Source organism: Lissotriton helveticus, chromosome 2_1 (genome assembly GCF_964261635.1).
Source record: "Lissotriton helveticus chromosome 2_1, aLisHel1.1, whole genome shotgun sequence".
NCBI lineage: Eukaryota > Metazoa > Chordata > Amphibia > Caudata > Salamandridae > Lissotriton > Lissotriton helveticus.
The window spans coordinates 306,805,516-306,828,738 of NC_136059.1; the positions used below are offsets into that span (position 1 = coordinate 306,805,516).

A 23,223-nucleotide genomic window follows, 5' to 3' on the forward strand; every position below is an offset into this window, starting at 1 on the left:
CTTATGGCAACTGGAATAATTGTCTTGCTTTGGGTGGTTTCTTTAGTTATTTAATGTACCCCATGGTCATATTATGGGAAATATAGCTTCTCTTTTTGTGTTTTGATAGATGAATTGACCTACTTCACAAAGATTGGTAAGTAATAAGTTTACATAATTACTGCGACTCTTCACAATGCAATTGAGACAGATCACACTTCAATTTTTGCCTCTGTTAAAGCGATTTCCAACTACATGCAGTATTACCTTTACCAACGGGACATAATACGTTTGTGCTCTCCAACTGCCAAACATAAAAAAAATATACATTTTTTATGGGCCTTTTCAGGGAATTGAGGTTTAGTGCATCCTTTATTTTTTATACATAAAAATGTCTTCTGTGCACGCAAGCGGCATCAGACCATTGTTAAATGATTTACATTTCGAAGTTCAGTTCTTATTTGTTAAAGGCAGTTAAGAAAAAAAGTGGATGCTACAGTTTGTAAAGGTGAAGCTCATCAGCATACCAGTGCACATTTTCCACACAGAAAATTCTGAAAATATATAACAATTCTCAATGTCTGGTATTCACTTTGTATATTCATGTACAATAAATTTAGCACAGAACACTCACCATTATCGCACAGTACTCTCTTCAAATGCACTTTTTTGAAAGCTCCATCTCTACTGAAAGTAGCATATAGAACCTCAGTAGATGACCTTATAGTAACACTGCATTGTTGGGGTTTATGAAGGCAGGTCCTTGATCAGTCGACCTAGGTTTTGTGTATATAGCCCCAAAGCATGTAATCTTATATGGTTTAGGTAGGACTGTCAGTACAGTAAGTGTGGAAGGGACCACAGACCTGTGGACTGGCAATTCAAGATCTTCTTCAGACCATCTGGAGATCCTGTTGTCAACTGTCTGGTTATGAGAGACTCTCAGTGTGGATACAAAGTTTAAGAACTATTTGGAGATCTGGGTGCCTGTATTGTTCTTGCATTGCCAGTATAAAGTTATGACTTTGCAAGAATTGCCTGAGGATTTCAGATTGTAGAGCATGCTAGTAGGACAAGACATGAACTGTCTGACTCCAGACCAGCACTTTCTCAGGCTGTGGAGAAGTGTGGCTCAATGGTTAGAGCGGCAGACCCTGATGCAGAGGTCTAGCCCGGGACCAGGGTTCAATTCCCCGCCTCGGCGGGTCTTGGGCTCAAAATTCCACGGACCTGATAATTCTCGCCTCGGTGCCTATTCCAATCATGGAGTCCCACTCTGCAACTCTGGGCAATAGATTGCTTAATCTCCACAACGCCCCCCACAACGCTAAGGATGCCTGGCCTCCACCTTGGGGGTGCCCAGGAGTGGACACCTCACAGGGAAAGCCAGGATGGGTTCCACAGCGGTATTCGTACAAGCGCCTTGAGACCCTTGCGGGTGAGTAGTGCGCTATACAAGTATCAATTTACATTTTTTTGTTTTTTGTGTGGACTAACAGTTTAGGGACTATTCTGACCCTTTGCAGTCCACACATCTCTCTGGATAGATATTAAGGGACTGTCAGTAGAACATTCCAAATAAGAACTTTGAGAAATTACAGTCTTCTGAGTAGATGAGGGCTGTTTGATCATTTATTTTACGACAGCCACTTTGTGTAGGAACTGTTCCGTGACCCTGACTTATGCAGTATACCTAGATAATTGGAAAGTTTTTGTGATGTTGCTTTATAGACTAAGCATTTCAAGAACCTTTTTTTTATTTTTAAGGAGAGTCTAAAGCCGCCCAGGGTTAGGGCTTCATGAAGAAGTATAGCAGTTGTTTGGGAACAAGAACTGCCTGTAATCTGAGCTTGCAAAGATGACCAGCTTTACTAGTACTGTTCATATGATCGGAATAGTGACTGAAGCAGAATGGGGACTAAGGTGTGATTCTCATTACTTCATGGTCCCTCTGAAAGGCTATGTTATGTTATGTTATAGACATTTATTCGGCGCACAGCTGCCCCAGCAAAGGGGCGTCCTGGCGCCTGACAAGGTAGTCAACACAACACAACACAACTAAAAAAGGCAGCAAACTAAGAAGAAACAGGCTTTAAGGGAATAAAAAAGTCTTGATGGCCCTACGAAACAGAAAAAGATTGTCAGATGCACGTATCTTTAAAGGAAGAGAATTCCAAAGGGCAGCAGCCCGAACTCTAAATGAGCGGCCTCCAGCTCGGCTAAGCTTGAACCGAGGGACAACTGCGAGATCCTGGCCTAAAGATCTCAAAGAGCGGGCAGGGACATAAGGCGTCAAAAGATTCGAAAGGATCGGTGCCGAAGGTCCCTTAAAGATTTTATAGGACAAACAGAGTACTTTAAACTCAATCCTCTGCTTGACAGGAAGCCAATGCAGAGACTTCAGAGTACTGGCAGCAGAGCAAAACCTGGGCAGACCAACCACAGCCCTGGCTGCCGCATTCTGCACCCGTTGCAGACGTGTGATTTCAGCTTGGTTCACCCCAATCAAGAGAGAACTGGCATAATCCAGCCGAGAGATCACCGTCGCCTGCAACACCAGTTGCCTGGTTGAGGCATCAAAGAATTTCAGGGCTGGTCTTAATCCTCGCAGAATGCCAAAGCAACTGGCGGCTGTTCTTTTAGTATGGGAGACAAAACTAAGGGCGGGATCTAGCCACACTCCAAGATTTTTTGTCTCCATTACCGGAGTTGGGGTAGGTCCCAATTCCGGAGGCCACCAGATGTCACCCCATAGTTCCGCTTTCTTGCCGATAACCATGATCTCAGTTTTAGTAGCGTTCAGCTGGAGATGGTTGGCATTCATCCAACTGCCAAGCGCCCTCAGCCCGTTCTGGAACCTAGGGGCATCCACGTCAGAGTCCCCGCTGAGCGTGACCGCAAGCTGAGTGTCGTCAGCATATGAGACCATAGTCAGGCCCCACTGTCTGACGACATCCGCCAGCGGCCTCACATACAGATTGAATAGCGTGGGGCTCAGCAAGGACCCCTGGGGGACCCCCTGGTCCAGCGGATGGAATTTGGACTGATGGGGAGGAATGGCTACGCAAAAAGTGCGATCGGCAAGAAAGGAACGGAACCACTGGAGGGCGGTCCCTGAGATGCCAGCTTCTTCCAGGCGCTGGAGAAGGATATTATCAGAGACGGTGTCAAAGGCGGCGCTAAGATCTAATAAAACAAGCGCCGCCGTTTGACCCGAATCTAGCGCCATACGCAGATGTTCCACCATGTAAAGAAGAGCTGTCTCCGTGCTGTGATCAGCACGGAAGCCATTCTGCGTGGGGGTCTAAGATGTTTGCCCGCAAGAGGTGGTCAGAGAGGACCCTGTTCACATGTGCCTCCATAACTTTCGCCGGCCACGGGAGAAGCGATATAGGGCAGTTGTTCTCTGGCTTAAGTGGATCTAAACCCGGCTTCTTCAAAATGGGCGTAACCACCGCATGCTTCCAACTACCAGGGACCATACCGGTAGAGAGTGAAAGATTAATCAAGGAGCGCACTGGCAAAAAATCCATAGATAGCGGGTCCCTGAAAAGAGCTGGTCTCAACGGATCAGCCGGAGACCCAGACTTAATATTTATGGCCAATAGATGAAAACTCTCGGGCGATAGACAAGGGAGAGAATGCAAGACCGTGTATTCCTCGGGCCTAAGGGAAGGTCCGACATCCAATGAAGAAGTAGAAAAAGTACAACGAATGGCTTGGACCTTCGCCACGAAGAAATTCGCCAAGGCCTCACACTGTGCGATCGAACCCACATCATTAATAGGGACTTTTTTTGCCATCAAATCCTTGAGAGCCTTAAAGATAGCTTTGGAGGGGTTAAGGCTGTTGCGGAACTCAGAAGAGTAGAAAGCCGCACGCGCTCTACAGACCGCTCGGTGGTAAGCTTTAATAGTGGCAAGATATGACACTTTTTTACCAGTGTCATAGGCTTTACGCCACTCTCTTTCCGCGCGTCTGCACGCACTCTTTAAAGTACGTAAAGAGTCATCGTACCAGGGACTAGGGTCCCTTGAGCTGCATTTGCTCAGTGTCACTGGAATGATGGAATCCAAGGCACGAGTGATCCACTCACAAAAAAGGTTGTAGCCCATTTCCACGTTATCGAACGGGCCAAGTGGGTCCTCGGACAGAGTACGGTACAGATCCTCTAATCTGAGTTTATTCCAGTGTCGCCTCAAAACGACTCTGGCCATAGGTTTAGAGGGGGGCTCATACAGTTGGCACTGGATCCTGACCAAAAAATGGTCCGTCCAGGCAAGAGGGGTAGAAGTTAAGACCCTGCCTCTGTGAGGTTGGAAAAAAAGGGGTCCAAAGTGTGACCTCCCACATAAGTGGGAAAGGAGACCCGTTGGGACAGTTGGAAGGCTTCCAGGTCGGCCAATGTACTACTAATAGCCGGGGTGGTCAGACTCTCAAAATGGAGGTTCAGGTCTCCTAAAATAGAAAAATTAGCACAACCCACGGCCAGCGTACTTATAGCCTCTGGAAGAGCCTTCCTAAATGCCACATCGCTACCCGGCGGACGATATATTACCAAGCCGGAAATAGAAAACTGGGGGCTAATACAGATCTGGAAAGATGCACTTTCACAGCCTACAATTTTTAAACCTTTCCAGACACAGGGATATCAAGATCTAACAACAAGCGCTACCCCCCCCTCTAGTAGGGCGATTAAGCGTGTACACCATATATTCAGGTGGAAAGGCCAGGTTAAGGATAGCTGTATCAGCCTCCTGTAGCCAGGTCTCTGTGATACAAAAAATATCAGGTGACTCATCCTTGATCAAGTCATGGACGGCCTGGTAATGATTCACCAACGACCTGACATTAAGGTTCCAAATACTAAGTGTGCGTGGAGTACATTTACTCCTGGGTTCTGACAACTTACCCATAGAACACAGAAGAGCGGGAGTACAAAGCGCCCACCCACCACATACACACTGGTAAGGGCCACACAATGGGCTCACAGGAACCGCATCGCAGCTGACGACCTGCTGTCTAAGAGATAGTAAATCATCTCTAGAGTAACAGATCAACGCACTCACCATGCTCCTCGCAGGGCTGGACTCGGTCATAGTCGGCACGTCCGGCACGTCCAGTCGCGGACGGGCGCAGACGGGCAGGACTCTGGCACGACTCAGGCTAAGCAAAGGTGCACCCACTGCGCGATTCCGCTGCGCTTCTAAGGGAGCATTAAATAGGTGTCCCTCTGTGGAGCCTGCGCACTCGAGCGCTCTCCGGAATGTGAAACAGCAACCCCACTCAAAGATGGCGGCAGAAGAGGTAGTAACCCCACCCAAGGAACCGGACCCGCTCCAAACAGCGGTGCTGACCGATTAACATGTGAGTAAGGGGGCAAGGAATCCCTACAATTAAAAGCAAGGTATAATAACTAAACACAAAATAACATAAATGAAAAACAGGTAGTTTTAAAAGCGGCAATAATAAAGGAAGCGCGCTGCGGCGGTATGCTACCTTGTCAAGGCAGATCCCCGATACAGGTCGCCCTAAATAAGTGTCCCTCTGTGGAGCCTGCGCACTCGAGCGCTCTCCGGAATGTGAAACAGCAACCCCACTCAAAGATGGCGGCAGAAGAGGTAGTAACCCCACCCAAGGAACCGGACCCGCTCCAAACAGCGGTGCTGACCGATTAACATGTGAGTAAGGGGGCAAGGAATCCCTACAATTAAAAGCAAGGTATAATAACTAAACACAAAATAACATAAATGAAAAACAGGTAGTTTTAAAAGCGGCAATAATGAAGGAAGCGCGCTGCGCGAAGCGGCGGTATGCTACCTTGTCAAGGTGAAGGCTAATGCCTGATTCTGATCCACTGAGTTAAACTTATTCCTCTAGGAAGGCGAAATTCAAAATGATGATGTTGGCTTTGGTATTGGACAATGAGGACTGGATTGCGTACTTGGACTTGCAGGAAACACACTTTCATGTAACAGTCCTTCAGGAAACACCTTAGATTTGTGCTGGGCCTTCCTTTTTGGTCTTATATCAGACCCTCTGCTTTTACCAAACGCCAGGGCCGTAGTTAGGGCCCAGCTTCACAGGTCAGTAATTCATGTATACTTCAACACGACTAGTATCTGCCCACTTGCAAAGCATACTGTCCCTGCTGTTCAACCTGGGGTTTGCCATCAATATATCCAAATCCTGCCTCCAATCAACATAGAGACTGTCCTTCATTAGAACAATGCTGGATATTGTTGTTTTGAAGGCCTTTCCCGGCCCCTCAGTGGACCTTAGGCATTTAGGATATTATCTGATTTCTTTCGACTGAAAGCTGTTCTTTCATCCCTAGCAGTTTTTTGGTTGATAGTCTCACTAGCCTTCTCCAATTTACGGGTGCCCTTCACTTGGTTGAATATATGGAGTTTTCTATGGAAAATAGGCCTGCAGAGTGCTCAGCATTGGTAGTTCTCTTAGTCACGGTCTGCATTTCAAAAGAGTTTTCTCGAGATTTAGAGTCGTAGATGACACAAAACAATCCTTTGTGCAGCAGCCCATTTTGCTCTGTCCCCCACCATTGGTGACAATGGTCGGAGATGCATCAACCCTCAGCTGGGGCAGTAACCTGGATATGGTAGAAATCTAGGATGTCTGGTCTCTAATGGATCAACACTGCCACATAAACCTGTTGAGACTCTGTACCATATAGTTGGCTCTGAATGATGTATTTCTACTTTTAAGCAGGGCTAAATGTAGTCATGTACTCACTGACACCATGATCTCCCTGTGTTACAACAACAGTGAAGGTGGCTTGGGCTCGCTGCCTCTCTGTCTAGAGGTGCTTAGGCTCTGACTACTACTAATATGATCTTACTAATGGCAAGTCCTCTAGCAGGGTTCTTCAGTAAGTGAGCAGATGATCTCAGCAGGTGTCTTCTTGACTATCACAAATGGTTCCTAAACACACAAATGGTTCAAGGGCTCTTCACCAAATCTGGCATGTCCTTGGTAGCCCTTTTGTCCAACTCTGAAAACACTCCGTGTCCTGCCTCTTGTGTGACTTAGATCCCTCCTCCATGTTCCGTGGGAGATGCATTCTAAAGAATGCAAAATGGAACTGAATACAGGCCAATCTGCTGGCCCCAGATTGGGCTCAGAGGGTGTGGAAGCCCATACCTCCTGGCCCAGAACATCTGTATTCCACTACAAGGGAACTCCTGTCCCAGCAAGAGAACTTCTAAATATGTACCTTCATGCATCAACAATGAGTGAAACCAACTACGAGGTTTTTACCTTTTAGTGGAAGTGGTGGATGTCATACTGGCTGTATTCAGCCCTTCCACCAAATCCATGTACTCCGGTTACAGGGCTTGCTTTGCTATGAGGGGAAGCTTGTTGAACTATTACAGGCAAAGGTAGTCTGTCATTGCCTGCCATTTGCCTTATCTTTGGCCCACCAAGGATTTGTTTTGGGAATAGTTAAAGGTTACTTATTGGCCCTGTTGGCCTTTTACTGCATACCTGATCAGCCTGCATTGTTCAAATCAATGGCAATGCCTTCCTCACTCAAGGAATCTTCCCAGAAGATCTCAAGAAAGGCCAAATCACTCCACTTTTTAAGGAACTTACACCAGACCCCAATGACCTGACCATCTGTCAACCCATCACTCACCTACCAGTCATTGGGAAGATCATAGAAAAAAACAGTCTTATGTTCAAATCCAACATCACATGAATGCAAACTATCTTCTGCTAGGCTACCAATCTGTCTTCAGATCACACTGCAGCATGGAGACTGCAACCTTATACATTGCAGACCATGCTCTTCTGACCACAGATGAAGATGAATGACCCCTGCCTCCTGATATTGCTGGACCTCTCAACTGCCTTTGAAAGTCAACCATCCCTCCCTCATATGCACCCTGGAGCGTTCATCAACAATGCCCTTCACTGATTCACAGCTACTCCTCTTACCTTTTCAGTCAACCTGCACCAAAAGATTCTCATCACCATGTTTCCATACTGTCCCCCCTCCTTTTCAAACTCTACATTTTGTTGCCTTGTGATCTGCTCACGGATACCAGCATCAAGGTTCACCAATGCACTTCTCTTCTTGAAAGTCTCCTCTACTTCGGACATCCATAGCCTCAAACACCATCTGCACTTCCCGAGACCTCGATGTCCAGCACCTACCTGAAGGTCGACACAACCAAGAGAAAATTATGCCTTGTGGCTATTGCAGTGCCCTTGGAAACGCAGTGCGCATGTGCAGAAGGCAGACGTTTCGGTGCTCGCAGTCCACGAAGCCGGTGTCTGTGTCCATCAGAGCCGGCCGCCGCCTAGTTGTAACCCCTGGCAGCTGCAGTTGAACATTGGCGGTTTCCCGGAGCGGCTCCAGGTCCTTGGCGGCGGTGTTCAGTTCCCGGCGGGAGCGGCCCTGAGAGCGGCGGGAGCCGCAGCGAGCTGCCTAGAAGCCGCGGGAGCAATCTTGGCGGCATCTTGAGAGTAACATGAACGGTGCCCCCCCGGTAAAAACATCCGACAATCTTTCCCATAATTCTGTTGCCCACGTCCAGCTTGCGGAGGAGCCGTTAATCGCACCTTGGAGAACAGGTGAACAAGCGCCAGCAAGGTAAGAGGCAGTGGCTGGAGGGGAAGACGAAAGCAAGCGCAGCAGCCGTTAGAGTCGGCCGCAAAGTAAGAGCCGGGGGCGGACCTGGGGTGGCTGGTTGACTAGGTCCTCTCAGCCTGTGGCCCCCCTTGTGCTCCGCTTGCCTCCGACTGATTGCCACTTGCCACTTGCCACTTGCTGCTTGCTGCCATTCTCTGCTATTTTGCCATTCTCTGCTACTCTTATCACAAGCGGCTAAACCAAATAGTAGCAAATCAGCAAACGAACCAAAAAACCAATAAGCAAATCAGCAACATCCCTCACTGTAAACTCACTACAAAAGTTACCAGAGTTAAAAAGTTACAAAGAAGGCGAGCACCGACCCATCAACGCAGCCTGCGCACATTGCCACCTATTTATTAACCAAAGGGTGAATCAGCACCGCCTCGAAGCAGCATGAGGTCGGGGAAATTACGAGGCGAGGACGCCCTAGCAGCTAGACCACAGGGGAAGACTAAGAAGGTCAAGGGGGGTCCCCCATGCATGACCAACGAGGTTGAGGAAGAGGTGGAGGAGGAGGCCGAACGGACAGCCGTGGGTAGGGGTAAGAGTCCCACAAGGTCACCAAAGGAAGATCAAGGCTTTAACACAACAGACCCTGCTACTGACTCAGCAGACCTCGCAAAACCCCCCCAAGGCACGATACATCAATTCGACAATCCTGGTTCGCTAAGCTTGGATGAGGGAGCCAAGAGGATCAACAAGGACAGCACATCTAGCAGCCCTGTAGTGAAGAAAGAGGGAAATATTTTGAGAGACGTAACACTACTGCCGGCACACAGTGAACAGGCCCCGCATTTAAAAGCAAGCAAAAGGGCATTGATCACAGACTTCCTCAAAGTCTGTCAAAGACTTTCTACTGGGAGCGGGAGCGGGAAGGCAATCCCACCATATGATTCCGGCCCCAAATGTAATAGCACACAACACAACGCTTACATGGAGGGTACAAATAGGGGAGCCCTACGGTCCGCATCACCACCATACCATCCAAGGTGTTACAGCGAATCCTGCAAAGCCCATACCACAAAATCAAGAAGGAACCCCGGGAGTAAGGAGTCCGGCCCTCTTTGGTCAAACGTTTCAATGACCCAACAAATAGTCAAAGACTTAGAGCAAGCTAAGGGGGAATCACCTTTTAAGCCACAACAAACGACTCAGATATTACCGGAGCGTGCCCTAGTACACTGGGCCCCGGACGCAACTGACGACTCGGTTTTCCTAGAGCAGAGTGTACACCCAACTCCGAATACGTCCCTGACCTCAATTGAGGAATTCCCTCCGCAGCCTCAGGTGCAATCCTGCGTGGAAAAGCCGTGTCCATCGCTACAGGCAAACTCCCACAGTCCAATGTCCAGTCAGCTCACGCCGGGTTTGAAAAAAAATCACCGCCCTTTTTCCACCGGACGAGCTACTGAAGATACCGATGCTATCAAAGATAGTCAGACACCAAAGATACAGGAACTAAATTTAACAGCAATTGAGACTGCAAAACTCGAACTAAGCACATGCGAGTTATTAGCTCAACACCATCAATGTTCTTGGAAGGAAGAGAGCACCGACAAAAGGCCATGCAGCGACCAACTGCGTGAGCATCTCACTCAATCAGACCCCTTAGTCTACTCTGCTATCTCACCCATTCCCACCCACAGTCACCCTCAGGGGGAATCCCCAGAGAACAGTCAAACAGTTTCCATTTGGCCGCAACTATTAAAGACAATGGAAACCATTGGAGCCGCCATGTCCTATCATGCGGACAAATTGGACACCCAAGTCGATCTACTCAACCTCCTGGCGTTTCACGTCCAGGGGATTGAAGCAAACCTACAAGACCTAAATAACATGATCACCAAGGTTCAATTAAATAAGGATCATAATTTTTACACTTGTCACTGCTCTGACATAATAGACAAACTGGCTACAGTACCCAGTCTGATGACCCAGATACTGGGGGCCGTTAAGGATTCGCCAAAAGTCTCTTCTACGGAAACACCCACAACAACAAGTGAAACAACAGGCAATCAGCATTCCAATGAGGGCCCTGGCAGGCTGACCAGGCTGACCAATGTTAGCACGGGCGAAGACAGCCTGGAATTCCAAAACCATCCACACTCTCCCCCAGCGAAGGAAACGATGACGCCAGCAAGCCTAGATGAACACAATCCGGTACCGCATAGAGGTAGCCGAGCTAATTCAGGGGCCGCGCCAATCCCTGATCACATCAAACAGGCTCCAACGCTTACAAAGAGAGAACTGAAGCGACTTAGGAAAGCCAGAAATGCAAAAGCACATAACCGACTGGTCCCACAATCCTCAGCGGAAAAATCCACCAACAATTCTGAGATCAACAAAGCCAAACAGCACCCAGAGAGCGTCTCACTGCAAACTAGAACAATGTCAGAGCAAGGGTCAAAGCCGACTGTTCATGTACCCACAATGGTGCCCTCAATTTCAAAAGGAGCAACAGGTCACACAAAGATAAATCAAAACGCAGTAAAAGTGTTCAGCATCTTTAAATCTGCTGGAAAAAAACCAGCCTGTAATGTACCAATTCAAGAGTCAGGAACAAATATAAACTCCAATCAAAGGAAGGAATTGAGCGATAATAACTCACCCAGTCAAGCCCCAGACATCAAAAGTCAAGCCAAACTAGACAAGGCCACGAAGATCAAGGGAAACAATTTACGAGATACACTGGGCGGAGAATCCCATGCACCATCAGTTCCAGTCGCAAACGGTCAAGATTTCACAAACCGCACACAGATGGCAAACTCGCATCACATCAGAGCTAGAGGTGGACCGGGCAGGTATGGCCCCTCCACTTAATGAAGAGTGCAGACGACCAAAAATTCTAAAGCGGTCCACGCTAAGCAACAAAATTGAGTTCACTCCACAATATTGCTCAAGAGGGTCCCATGACATCCTGAATAGAGGGGCCATTTTAAGACTTCTAGAAGAGCTACCAGGCCCGCAACACTTAAAATCGAGCGACCTTGAATTAATAGAGTTCAAACCAAACCCTCTCCAACTAGGCTCCGACTCGATGATCACAACGTGGACCAATCATACCATCACAGATCTAATCCTGTCTCATAGGGAGGCTTTTGTCGCATGGGGTATTGAATTAAAAAAGGTGGAGCCCGCACGATATCCCAGCCCGCTGCGGAAACAAAACCCTAAAACAAGCCTTTTAAAAAACGCCAAAGGGCCAGATTCAAGAAGCAGCATCGAAGTGGAAACGCAGCTGTTAAGGCAATTTACAATCACATTCGCTCATCATGAGGTAGACACGCCCGAAAGGCCCCAACATGCTACCCGGGTACAATCCCACAGGAATGCAGCTTGAACTGACAGCAGACGAACGACGGGGGAAACGCAGGGCTGTACGATCTGTTCATAGAACATCAATGGTTTAAACGCGAAGCTGGAGGAAGACGATTTTATTGAGTTTATAACCCAATTCAAAATACTACTGTTTCAAGAAACATGGCAAACCAAAAACTCACCTCTAGTGGGATATAAAGAATTCTTCGTCCCAGCCCAGAAGGATGGACGTTCCGGCAGGGCCAAAGGGGGCCTATCCATTTTCACATCAACAGATTTCACCTGGTCACCGACTTGCATCAACTTAGACTCTCCATGGATGCAATGTATTAAAGTGGAAATTTCCCCCAAATTGGGTCTCCTGATTGTGAACATGTGTCTACATGCACCCCAGTGGGAAACATAAAGGGAAAAGGATAAAACAACTAGTCACCACGATCAAGTCACTGAAATCAATCTACCCAAGCGAAAACATGATTATAACGGGAGATTTTAATCTGAACCTAATTCGTGGACAGGAGGGAACCCTCCCCATTCACACCGAGCCACGGCAGGGCAATCAATGCAGACAAAGTGCTTTGGGCAGGAAATGCGCCTTAGAACTGGAAGCTCTCCATCTGTACACCCTAAATGGGAGAGGCCATCTGGACAGACCAGCCGCCCTAACGAGGGTCTCCAAGAACTCAGGTTCTACCTTAGATTATACCCTGGCTCACCCCGACCTATTCCATTACATTAGTGATTACCAGATTCAGGAACGCGGAGAAAGCGATCATTTCCCACAGACCCTCATCCTGACCATCCACCCTATAAAGTCGGAGAAGACCCTGCCTCTGTCCTTGAATACAAAAATCTTTAACCTACAGCGGCTAAACTGGAACAAAGGAAATCTCTCCATCCTAATGGCGTCATGCCATGCATTGCTCCAATCATCTGAAACATCGAGAGACATAGTTAAAAACTTGGAAAAACTTTGTAATGGAGATCAAAAAGATACACGAATCTAACAATAGAGGACGCAAACCCATAAGAAATAGAGGGGGGGAATGGTACACACCAAAACTGCGTCAACTAAAAAGGCAAATAAACTCATTTCTTAGGGCCGAACGCAAAAAAGATCCCCAGTTATCACAACCCACGCTGAATACAATTGTATCTCTAAAAAAATAACTAAAAATGAGAGATCATTCTGGCCAAGCGAATGCACAGGAAAAAACTAGCGTGCTCCATACTCCATGCAAGCAAACTGCAGAACTCAAAAGATTTTTGGACAAAAATAAATTTTATGGTCAATGGCAAACATCGCCAGTTTAACTCAGACATGACGGACCAGCTCTGGAGCAGTCATATCGACTTATTATATAATTCCGCGCATAAGTCACTCACGGATAATAATGCCGAGCGTCCTGAAGAGCTTCCCCGGTCTAGCCTGAGTACAAAGCCAGTTTTAAAAATTACTGGCAATTAATCAACATCAAAGAATACAGGAGACATGGAATTGTTCTCACTAAAGCAGGTCTCAAACACCATAAAATCACTGAGAGCAGATGGAGCGCCTGGACCAAACGGGCTTCCCAATGCCTTATTCAGGAAATACCCAATGTTCTGGGCCAGCCAATTATCACCCTTATTTTGTCAAAGTCTAAAGTCCGGGGACATCCCCGAATCATGGAGAGGCAGCATTCTTCACCCAATCTATAAATCCGGGTGCCGCTCAGACCCTAACAACTTTAGGCTAATAGCCTTAATAGATGTGGAGGCCAAGATTTATGCTTCCAACTTGTTGGTAGAACTGGAATCCTGGGTGAGCAGCACAGGGATAATTCCCCGGACACAAACAGGCTTTCGGCCAGGACTGGGTACCCTGACCAACTTATCCACGTTAACCCTCCTTGCAAACAAAGCAATCTACAACTCTATCCCGCTGTATACTTGTTTCCTGGACTTAAAAGCGGCCTTTGATAAAGTGCCCAGATCCAATCTTTGGGCCAAAATGAAAGCTTGGGGCGTGCCGCCAAAGTTATTGGGAGCAATTATCGAGCTTTATTCAGACACCTGGGTCCAAGTGAAAAAAGGAGATGGTCGTCGCCTGACAAGGAAATTCCATACAACCGACGGCTTAAAACAAGGCTGCGTACTGGCCCCCAGCCTCTTTAACATCTACACAGCGGACCTAGAAAGTGACCTATGCACCATTCAGGGTGATCCACCAAAATTGTCCCACTCACCTATAATAAGTCTACAATACGCAGACGACATTGTGCTCCTCTCAAAAACCCCCATCGGTCTACAACGCTTGATTTCCAAACTGTCGCGGTACCTCTCGAACGCACAACTGACTATAAATTAAAAAAAAAAAAACATCCTATGTTTCTGTGGCTCTCGAAAGAAAAAACAAAAATTTGTCTGGAAGATAAATTCAACCTCAATAACCCAGGTAGACCAATATAAATACCTGGGAATCCTACTGGACTACCAATTAAAGTTTAAACAGCACTTGGAACAGGGGAAATCCAAAGCCAAACAGCTGCAATTTGCTTTTAAAACCGTTCAAAAGCAACTAAGCGGACATTCCACCGGCCACATTCTTAAGATTGCAGCCGCTAAATTTCTGCCATCACTAACATACGGCTCTGAATTATTGGCATCCCGGGACTCTGCAGTGTTAAATCTCGCCCAGTCCAGGCTGTTCAAAAATCTCTTTTCAATCCCACGTCATATCTCTCAAGCTCAAATTCGTTTGGAGTTTGGTCTCACTAACCAGCTTCCGGCAAGACAAGGAGCACTCGCCAAATATTATTCGCGCATGAGGGACACAGCTGACGAATCCCTGGCTCACCTTTGCTGGTCAGAAGTCGAAAAACAGGCCGGGTTACCAGACTCAACATATAAGATCTTGAGGCAAGCACTTGTAGCATTAAAACTGGAAGAATCCTGGCTTCTGCCTATGACTTATTCTGCTTTCAAGCTGATAACCAAGAAAGCAGTCAAACAAGCATCATCACTTATGGATAAAGCAGCAGTGGCTGGCAAAAGCCATGCCTGGATCGTCTTGCCGTCATACACCTATTTAAAACCTCAGGAATATTTGAAAGACTGCTTCAGGGATTACTATAAAAGGAAACTGAGCCTTCTAAGGCTGGGCTGCTTCTCGTCTAAAGATCTCACTCCCAAATGGCTACGGTTGTGGGCAACTACCGACTGTCGCCTCTGCGGCAACGGTGCAGAGTCTTTACTGCACCTCATATGCATATGCCCGGCACTTCAGAATCTTAGAAAAACGCTCCTTCTACCACTCTTAAGAGAAGCCCAGGTGAGAACTTGCAGGGCGGCGGTGATAAGATGACTAAGTGGATCTTGGATAGAACTCTCATGCAAAACCATAACATTTTTGAATCTTGCCGCCATAGAGCTGGAAAACAGGGCAGAAACCAAAGAGGTCTCTGGACAATAGGCCAGGCTTTGGCCGGCCACGGCCTATTCCTCTTCTCTCCCCCCTCCCTAAATGATCATCTTTTTTGTATTAAGAGTTAAAAACAACGTGCACCCTGTTTGAATTTCCGTTATTCTTCGATACCTTTTACTTTTTCCCCTTTTATCACGAGTTAAAAATAACGTGCACCCAGATTGAACTCACACTATTCCTCTTATCCTGTTTCCTTTCAGACCTTTCCCTGCAAATTTTGCACATTTTACGATATCAGTTTTTAACTTGACTTAAAGTTGATTTTGCGTTTTTTATGATGTAATTGCCGTTTGTATGGTGGTAAGTCCACCCTTTTATGATTTTTTTTTAAATCAAATAAAGTATATTTTCTCAAGAGAAAATTCCTGTTATTTTCCAAGAACAATAAGTCAGAAACTCAATTAGTGGCTAAATGACATTAACCTTGAAGGTTTTGAACTCCAACATTCACCAAATACCAAGTCAGTTGGATTCACCTTGGACACCAACCTCATCCTCGAGGAACACTTTGCCAAAAAACACAGACTGTTTGGTACCAGCTCTCTCTTCTAAAACAAATCCAAACAGTTTCAGATAACGACTTCAGAACTGATTTTAAAGCCCTCATATTCTCACATTTACATGGTGATAAGGCCCTGATGTAGGGCCTCCCAAATTCAACACTGACTTCCCTTAATGGCAACCTACATGCTGCAGCAGGTTTCATCCAGGACCTGAAGAAATATGATCATATCACATCCATCTTGATAGAACTTCATTTGCTCCCCTTGCCGGCCCTCATCCTCTTCAAAACCAGCTTCATTGTTTACAAGTCCATTATGACTAGCAGTCCTGCTTATCTTCTGGACAAGCACACTGTCTCTTTTGCTTCTCAGCACACCTGTGGCAATTACACTATTAGACTACAGACTAAGAAGAATAAGAATGAAAAAACAAGGCAACAGGCCTTTTTCATCTGTGCGCCGAGGATCAAGAACAAAATCCCATATCCATCAGGAGCCCCTTAACACTGCTTCAATTTAGGAAAGAGTAGAAGATGCACTTCTTTAAGGAACTTCAATCAGTAATTCATCTGACTAGATTTCTGAATTCCAGGCAACAATGTTACACATATGTGAATGGATGACATATGTGAATGGATGAACAACAACCAGTTAAAACTGAACCCAGATAAAACAGAAATGATTCTGATAGGTGGTTCCTTGAACCCCTGAAATGCACATTTCTGGCCAAGTGACCTCAGCTCCCCACCTAACCCTTCTTCCTCAGCTAAAAGTCTTGGAGTGATCATCAATAGTGATCGTACTATGAAATCTCAGATAGGAGCCGTGACCTCGACTTGTTTCTTCCAGTTGAGGACGATAAGGAAGTTTAATAGATTACTCACTCGAGAAGCCTAAATCCAGGTGGTTCTAGCCATGGTGATATCTCATCTGGATTATGCCAATTCTCTTTACTTTGACGTTCTGCTCTATCTTACAAATAAACTGCAGATGGTTCAGAACCAGCCAGCAAGGCTGATCTCCTATCAACCTAGATGGGACCACATCTCGCCCACTATAAAAGAGCTACACTGGCTCCCCATCTTGCAAAGATGTGCTTTTAAAGTTGGTTGCCTCTTATTTAAAGCCTTGCATGGTGCTAGCCCTAAATTTATATCCAGACTTGTCCAGAAATATCTACCTGCACGGAGCTTACGCTCTGCCCATAAGAACATTTTAACCATCCCCTCCTATAAACGAAAACAAATAGGCGGTTGCAGGATTGCAGTATTGCCCCAGCTTCTGGAATACTCTTCTGTTAGACATTAGAACCTGCACGGAATTTGTGAGATTCGTAGACTTCTTAAGACGTGGCTATTTATCCAAGCCTATAATTAGCCTTGTTGACAACTAATTAAATGAGGTCCCAGCAAAAAAAGTTCAGCGCCAAGAAACAAATCGGCGTACGAGCACTTTATAAGACATTTTTAACATAACATAACACTGCATCACACTGTTTTAACTGTCCACAAACTATCTACGTCTGCTATCAATTGTTGGCTTTATGCTTGTCTTTGATCCTGTACAGTGCTATGCTGACTTTTGGTAAGGTTCGCATACATACATACAAATATCCCTTTCTAATGTATTTCCCATATCTGTTTTCTCCTGCTATTGGTATTATGCTGACATGGGACCTTAATCTGCTCTTGAGCTTCTTGATGTGTTCTCCTTTTGAGCCTCTTAATAACTACACTCTTCAGCTTCCAAAAATGAAAATTGGGTTCTGTATTGCATTCACTTCTGACTGACACATTAGCAAGCTTCAGGTTTTGTCAATCCATCCTCCATATCCACCCTTTCTTTCACCGGGCACTATTGCATAGACTCTTGGGATCGCAGGCAATGTTGTTTTGCTTGTTCTTTCCTGCAGGACGTCTTGGTGTAAGATAACTCCTCAGAACCACCATCCTCTTAGGAATGGTATTGGTTTGTTATTGATTCAGTGGGTGAGGCATTTGCTTGGTTGACTTATCCATCAGACAAATTACTGACTTTTAGTATATTTGCGGGGACGAAGGGGTGGAATCACAATGTAGGTCTGCGGTGCCACTTATCAATATGTAGGAACTATGGAAACCGTTTCTAGATTCCGTTCAGGATCTAGGAGAATGAGGCAAGGACTCTATGGGCTGATAGTATACACCAGAAAAAGCATTACTGGAGATAATGATCTGATTTTTCTGGATACCTGCTGCATAGAAAAAGCTACAATAGGAACTGCTGGGATATCTGTGCCCCCAAAGACTCTGGGGTTTTGGTTCCATGTAAGAGACTATTACAAAAGCAGCTGATCAGTGACCAGAATCCATTGACATTTCTTGTGCAACATTTCAAGAAATGTGCAGTCACCTAGCTCCAAGCAACTATGTTCGTTCCACATTTCAGGGGCTATGATTTTTTAACGGGTGAAAACTCAGTGTAGTGAATTGAAGCACTGCAGAGCAGTTGAAAGATATGAAAAAGTATAACATAAAAAGTGAGAAAAAGACTGCGCTTTATCTACAATTGTAGAATGTATGGCTAGTGATAAGTCTTATGTTGCCAATATTCAGACTCGAAAGAAAGAGTATGATCTTTTAATTATGTGGCTGCATGGCCTGAAGTCTAGACAGGAGATGATGGAACATCAAAACAACTTAATCTTGTGGATCTGGAACTCAGAAGGGATAGCCTGGCCATTGCTTAGAATAAACAATCAGCAGTGCACTTTTGTCAATGGAATCTAAATTATGTGTAGTTTACTTTTCCATCTCAAAGTGATGTTATTTCATTGTCTGTATAGAAGCAATTTTCTGTATTATGTTTTGCAGTCTGCGTGGCCATCCCTTTCTACCCTTTGTTTTGAACCCTCTAGTAACTTAAAGTAACTGTTCACTTATTGGAACGAAGAGTCTCCTATGTACTCTGCTTGCAGTAAACCCATCTCCTTCTATGTGTTACTAACTAACATGCATATAATTATGATTTATTGAAAAATGTATTGCTTTGCACTTTAGTCCTAATTACTGGTTGTACTGCTTCAATATTGATAACATCGTACACATGGCCAATGCACCTTCTATAGGTTAAGGTTTAAATTGGAAATTAATTTTGAAAGATACAGTAAATGTCCTTGAGATTAAAGTTGATGAATGGTAAACCGTTTATTTTGTGTTTTCCATTCTACAAATACTTTGTTGTAGTAGTGCCATCAGCATTGGTGTTATCCTTCATATTATTTTATTAATGGAATTAGTAAGTTTACTTCCATCACTCAATTCATATTTTGATTTTAAAAGTAACACCACCATGGTTTATATATGAAGAAATCTAACTTTTTAAAGAAAAACTGGTTAACATAACTTCTACCAGTTTTTTCCATTTGATAGCCTGGACTATAGTTATCTTGAGTATGGTTTGACAAAAAAGGGTTATTTTAGATAACACACTTCTCTTAAAGGTCAAGAGTCTAAACTGATCACAACCATTTAACTAGTATATTTAAAATTATCTAGCTAGTATGGTATGTTGAATGGCGCTTGGAAAGATAAGTAACCTAAGACCTTTGAGATGCCCATTAAATTAGGAACCATTAACTTTTAAAAAATATTGTGAATTTAGACTTCTATGTGCGAGTTGTTCTTAAGTGTTTATTTGTGCCCTTAAAGCGTTAGTTGTGACCTACATTTATTATGATTGGAATTTATTTAGCTGACTTTCTCACACTAACGTTTGCTACCCTACAATGGATGATACAAAAATAATGCACATTGTCTGGCCTATATTTTAATTTTATGGTGTATATGTGTTTGTCGTTATTTACATGCAAATAGAAAGAAATATTTGAAAAAACATCTTAGTTCGACAGTAAGGTTAGGACTGAAATTATAATAGTCTTTAAGTAGAGTAGATTTACAATTAACAGGAGCAAATGTTAATTTTGGGGTATGACATTTAAGCACCTTAATATGTATTTTTTTTGTTTCACGTTGTAAGAATTAAGCACTGTTCTAGAGTTTGGCCATATATTGTACGTATTTTTATTTCAAGATCTTGTTTTACTGTCTGTCTTTAAATCATGAATAATTTCTGTTATTTGAACAGTAAACCTTTGAATCTAGAAGCTTTGGTGTAACTTTGATATTTGACAAAAAACTCCATGGATAATTATATGCTGAAATACCATATTTTAAAAATTTCTTTTAGATAAATCAAATGACAGACTCTTTGGTAAGTATTCAAAAGCATGTGTTTCTTTTCACATCAACATGTCCTACAAAGTGTATGTGGATTTCTCATGTGTAATTGTTCAATGGCTCATGGGTGATGAACAATTTGATCCTATTTGTGAATCAATAAATGATCTGTGACTAGACCAGCCCAACATAAGTTGAGACCTGAACACCTAATTTTTTTTTCCAGTTCAACTTCAGCCTTTAGTTTGGCATCCTGTGGCAAGGATGTATCTGATCCTTACCACTGACTTTTCTTACCTTTACTACGACTCACATTTCCTAATTGGCCTTCTAGAGTCCCTCCTGGTTCCCTGTTCAATCTTATTTACCATACAGTTGTCTTTCAAACTATTGATTCATTCATTCACTCTCCCACAGATTCATTATCAGCGCAGGGACACGCCGGAGAGCGTAACTAAGTGCTTTATAAAATTCCTAAATAAAATTCATTCCTTCCCCCCCCCAGCATGCATGTGACACTGCCTACCCTATTCCCATTGTCCCAATTTCCAACATCTGTTTCACTGTATTGCGTCATCCTGTTGAAGTCCTAGCCCATCCATGAATTTCCTCACTCTTTTCTCTCTACATCCATTTCTGTTGGCTTTCTTTCATGTCTCTGTTTATGTCCTGCACACCTAGTCACCTGTTTTTTTATCCTTCCTGTTGTCTCTCGATCTATTTACCTGATCTAGACACATTCAAAACAAAATACTCAACTACGTCTTAGAGGCAATTGATGGTCCAGCTGTGAAATTATAAAAAACAATGTATGCAAACACAATAGAAAATTAATTGCAAATACTTATAGATTCTTCTCATCCATCTGTTCTAGAACCTCTGCTATCTTGATTTCAGTTAGTGGCCATCGTGATGTACTGCGCAGACTCATTGAGCGATAAAACCCAACTCTCTCTTTTGGCTTATTGATTGACTTTATTTGCCGGATCGCGTCCTAGCTGCAATAGTATCATGCTATTATAAGTGGGGGAGGAACATTAATGACTGGATGAGAGGGATGAGGTGCTTGGTATGAAATATAATTTATAATACATATGTGCGTAATACATACTAGATGAGGTCATAGGGTCTCCCATATCTGCTAAATAGTGACAGAGTATTTTTTTATTCTCAACAGAGGAAATGCTATTGAGGAATATTTATTTCAGTGAGTAGCGGAAAAATCCTAAAAATGACCTCATCGGAGGCTTTGTCATGGAGTTCTTGACAGTGAAATGATAGAATGAAATATACTCAAGAGAATTCCTTTTCATGCTGTCTTGTCTATTCTTCCTCTGGGCTATTTTCTCCCTACTCAGGTCAGCTGTGCCGCCGCACTACTTACACTAATGTAGATAGGCCTATTGCATTGAACTTCACAGCTACTTTAATAATACAAGAACCAGATTACAAATATTCTTTAGTTTACAGAAAGATGAACGTGACATTTCTTGCCATCAATCAAGAAAAATGCGTTCTGGGCAAGACATTAGACATCCAAGCTTCAGAAATGACAACCACTGTGACCTTTGAAAAAAACCTTTTTGTTTGGACGTTGATGGACTCATCCAGATAAAGTTCTAAGTTAACACCACCCCAAGCCTATGGAGAACCATCTTTCAGAGCAGGATATATATTTCCCTCAAGCTTAAAATTTGTCGACCTCAAAAGCTCTCTCCCGTAATAAATATAGGCTTGATGTACACAACCGAGGTCAAAAAATACTGGCTGCAAATTGTTATAGTAAATTTGCACGATAAGTGTTGAATTTTGTGAACTGACTTATATATTAATAGATTGGGTTGCAAAATTTCCATTCAGAATGGGTGGCAGTCCATCTGCCTCATTAATATTAATTAATTATGTTGCAAATTGCTTCTATTTTGATGCGTTCTCTGGGATGGTGACCTGCTGGAGTCAGCAGACCAACACATCTGTGATCCCATTAAATAAAGTGCATTGCAAAGGAAACGGTAATGGGTTTAAAAATAGGCTTTTTTTGTGAAAAAGTGGCAAAAAACACTTATTTTTATTTTTAACATAGTCTTCTTTTTTGCAAACCTTTTACCACCTAAGCTAGGGAATCTGTAAATTTTCAATGTTTTACAACTTGATTTCAGTTGCAAAACATTGATATATATGATACCACATTGCAATTTGGAAGGGATGCCCTAAAGACATCTCATCCAAATTGTAATTTGCTACGTATGTCTAAACCCATTTTGTGACGCTTTCAATATATTTTAAACACAACATAATTCAGTGTTACAATCTTTTCAAATGGTTTGTTTTCAATGCTTACTGTATCTGATATTATATGTTTCGGTATTCTTTGCAGCTACAGACAAAGTAGCTTTATTGATTGGAAACATGAGTTACTGGAACCACCCTCAACTCCAGGCACCAATGGTTGATGTATATGAGCTGACCAACCTGCTGAGGCAGCTGGATTTCAAGGTGGTCTCTCTTCTCGATCTCACAGAGCCAGAGATGAGGAATGCGGTGGATGAGTTTTTACTTCTGCTGGACAAAGGAGTCTATGGTAAGGAGCCTTGGTGCAGAATATGTGTACTATATGTATGAACATTTCTGTATCTGTGTCCCACTTTTGCTGTATTCACTGTATATAAGTATGCACATACAGGTATTTGTGTGATAATTAGGAATTGGGGGCCTGCAGGTGCTGCCAATTTTTCTCTCAAAGATCTCTTCAAAAGGAGCTGGGATACCCAGGTATAATATATTTCCAATATCAATACATATTCAGTTGAAAGCTTGTATAAACATATTAGATTATAAATATTTGATAGAAAGGAGTAGTTTGTCTCTGCCTTCAGGATTAGACTTAATGTACCAAAGAACAGAGCCTTTAACTTTAGATTGTTTGTGTGCGTGTGCAAGTCTGAATCGAGTTCTTTACCCAATGCACAGGCCATTGTATGTGTTGAGAGAGTTAACAAATGTAATTTAGTTGACCTCAGCTGAATGGAACTCCAAACAGGACACTGCATTCTCCCCTCAAATATTTGGGTCAGGCCACAA

The 23,223-nt window shown here is 44.0% G+C and overlaps 1 protein-coding gene across 2 annotated transcripts in view; it reads left to right on the forward strand.

The window, feature by feature from the left end:
- Nucleotides 1-23,223, forward strand: part of MALT1 (MALT1 paracaspase) — a 716,169-nt gene that overhangs the window by 494,015 nt on the left and 198,931 nt on the right. For both annotated transcript variants that reach the window (XM_078674893.1, XM_078674892.1), the window contains 3 exons: nucleotides 110-136; nucleotides 20,153-20,176; nucleotides 22,520-22,723. In XM_078674893.1, coding sequence (XP_078531019.1) covers nucleotides 110-136; nucleotides 20,153-20,176; nucleotides 22,520-22,723 — 255 coding nt within the window. The remainder of the gene's footprint in view (nucleotides 1-109; nucleotides 137-20,152; nucleotides 20,177-22,519; nucleotides 22,724-23,223) is intronic.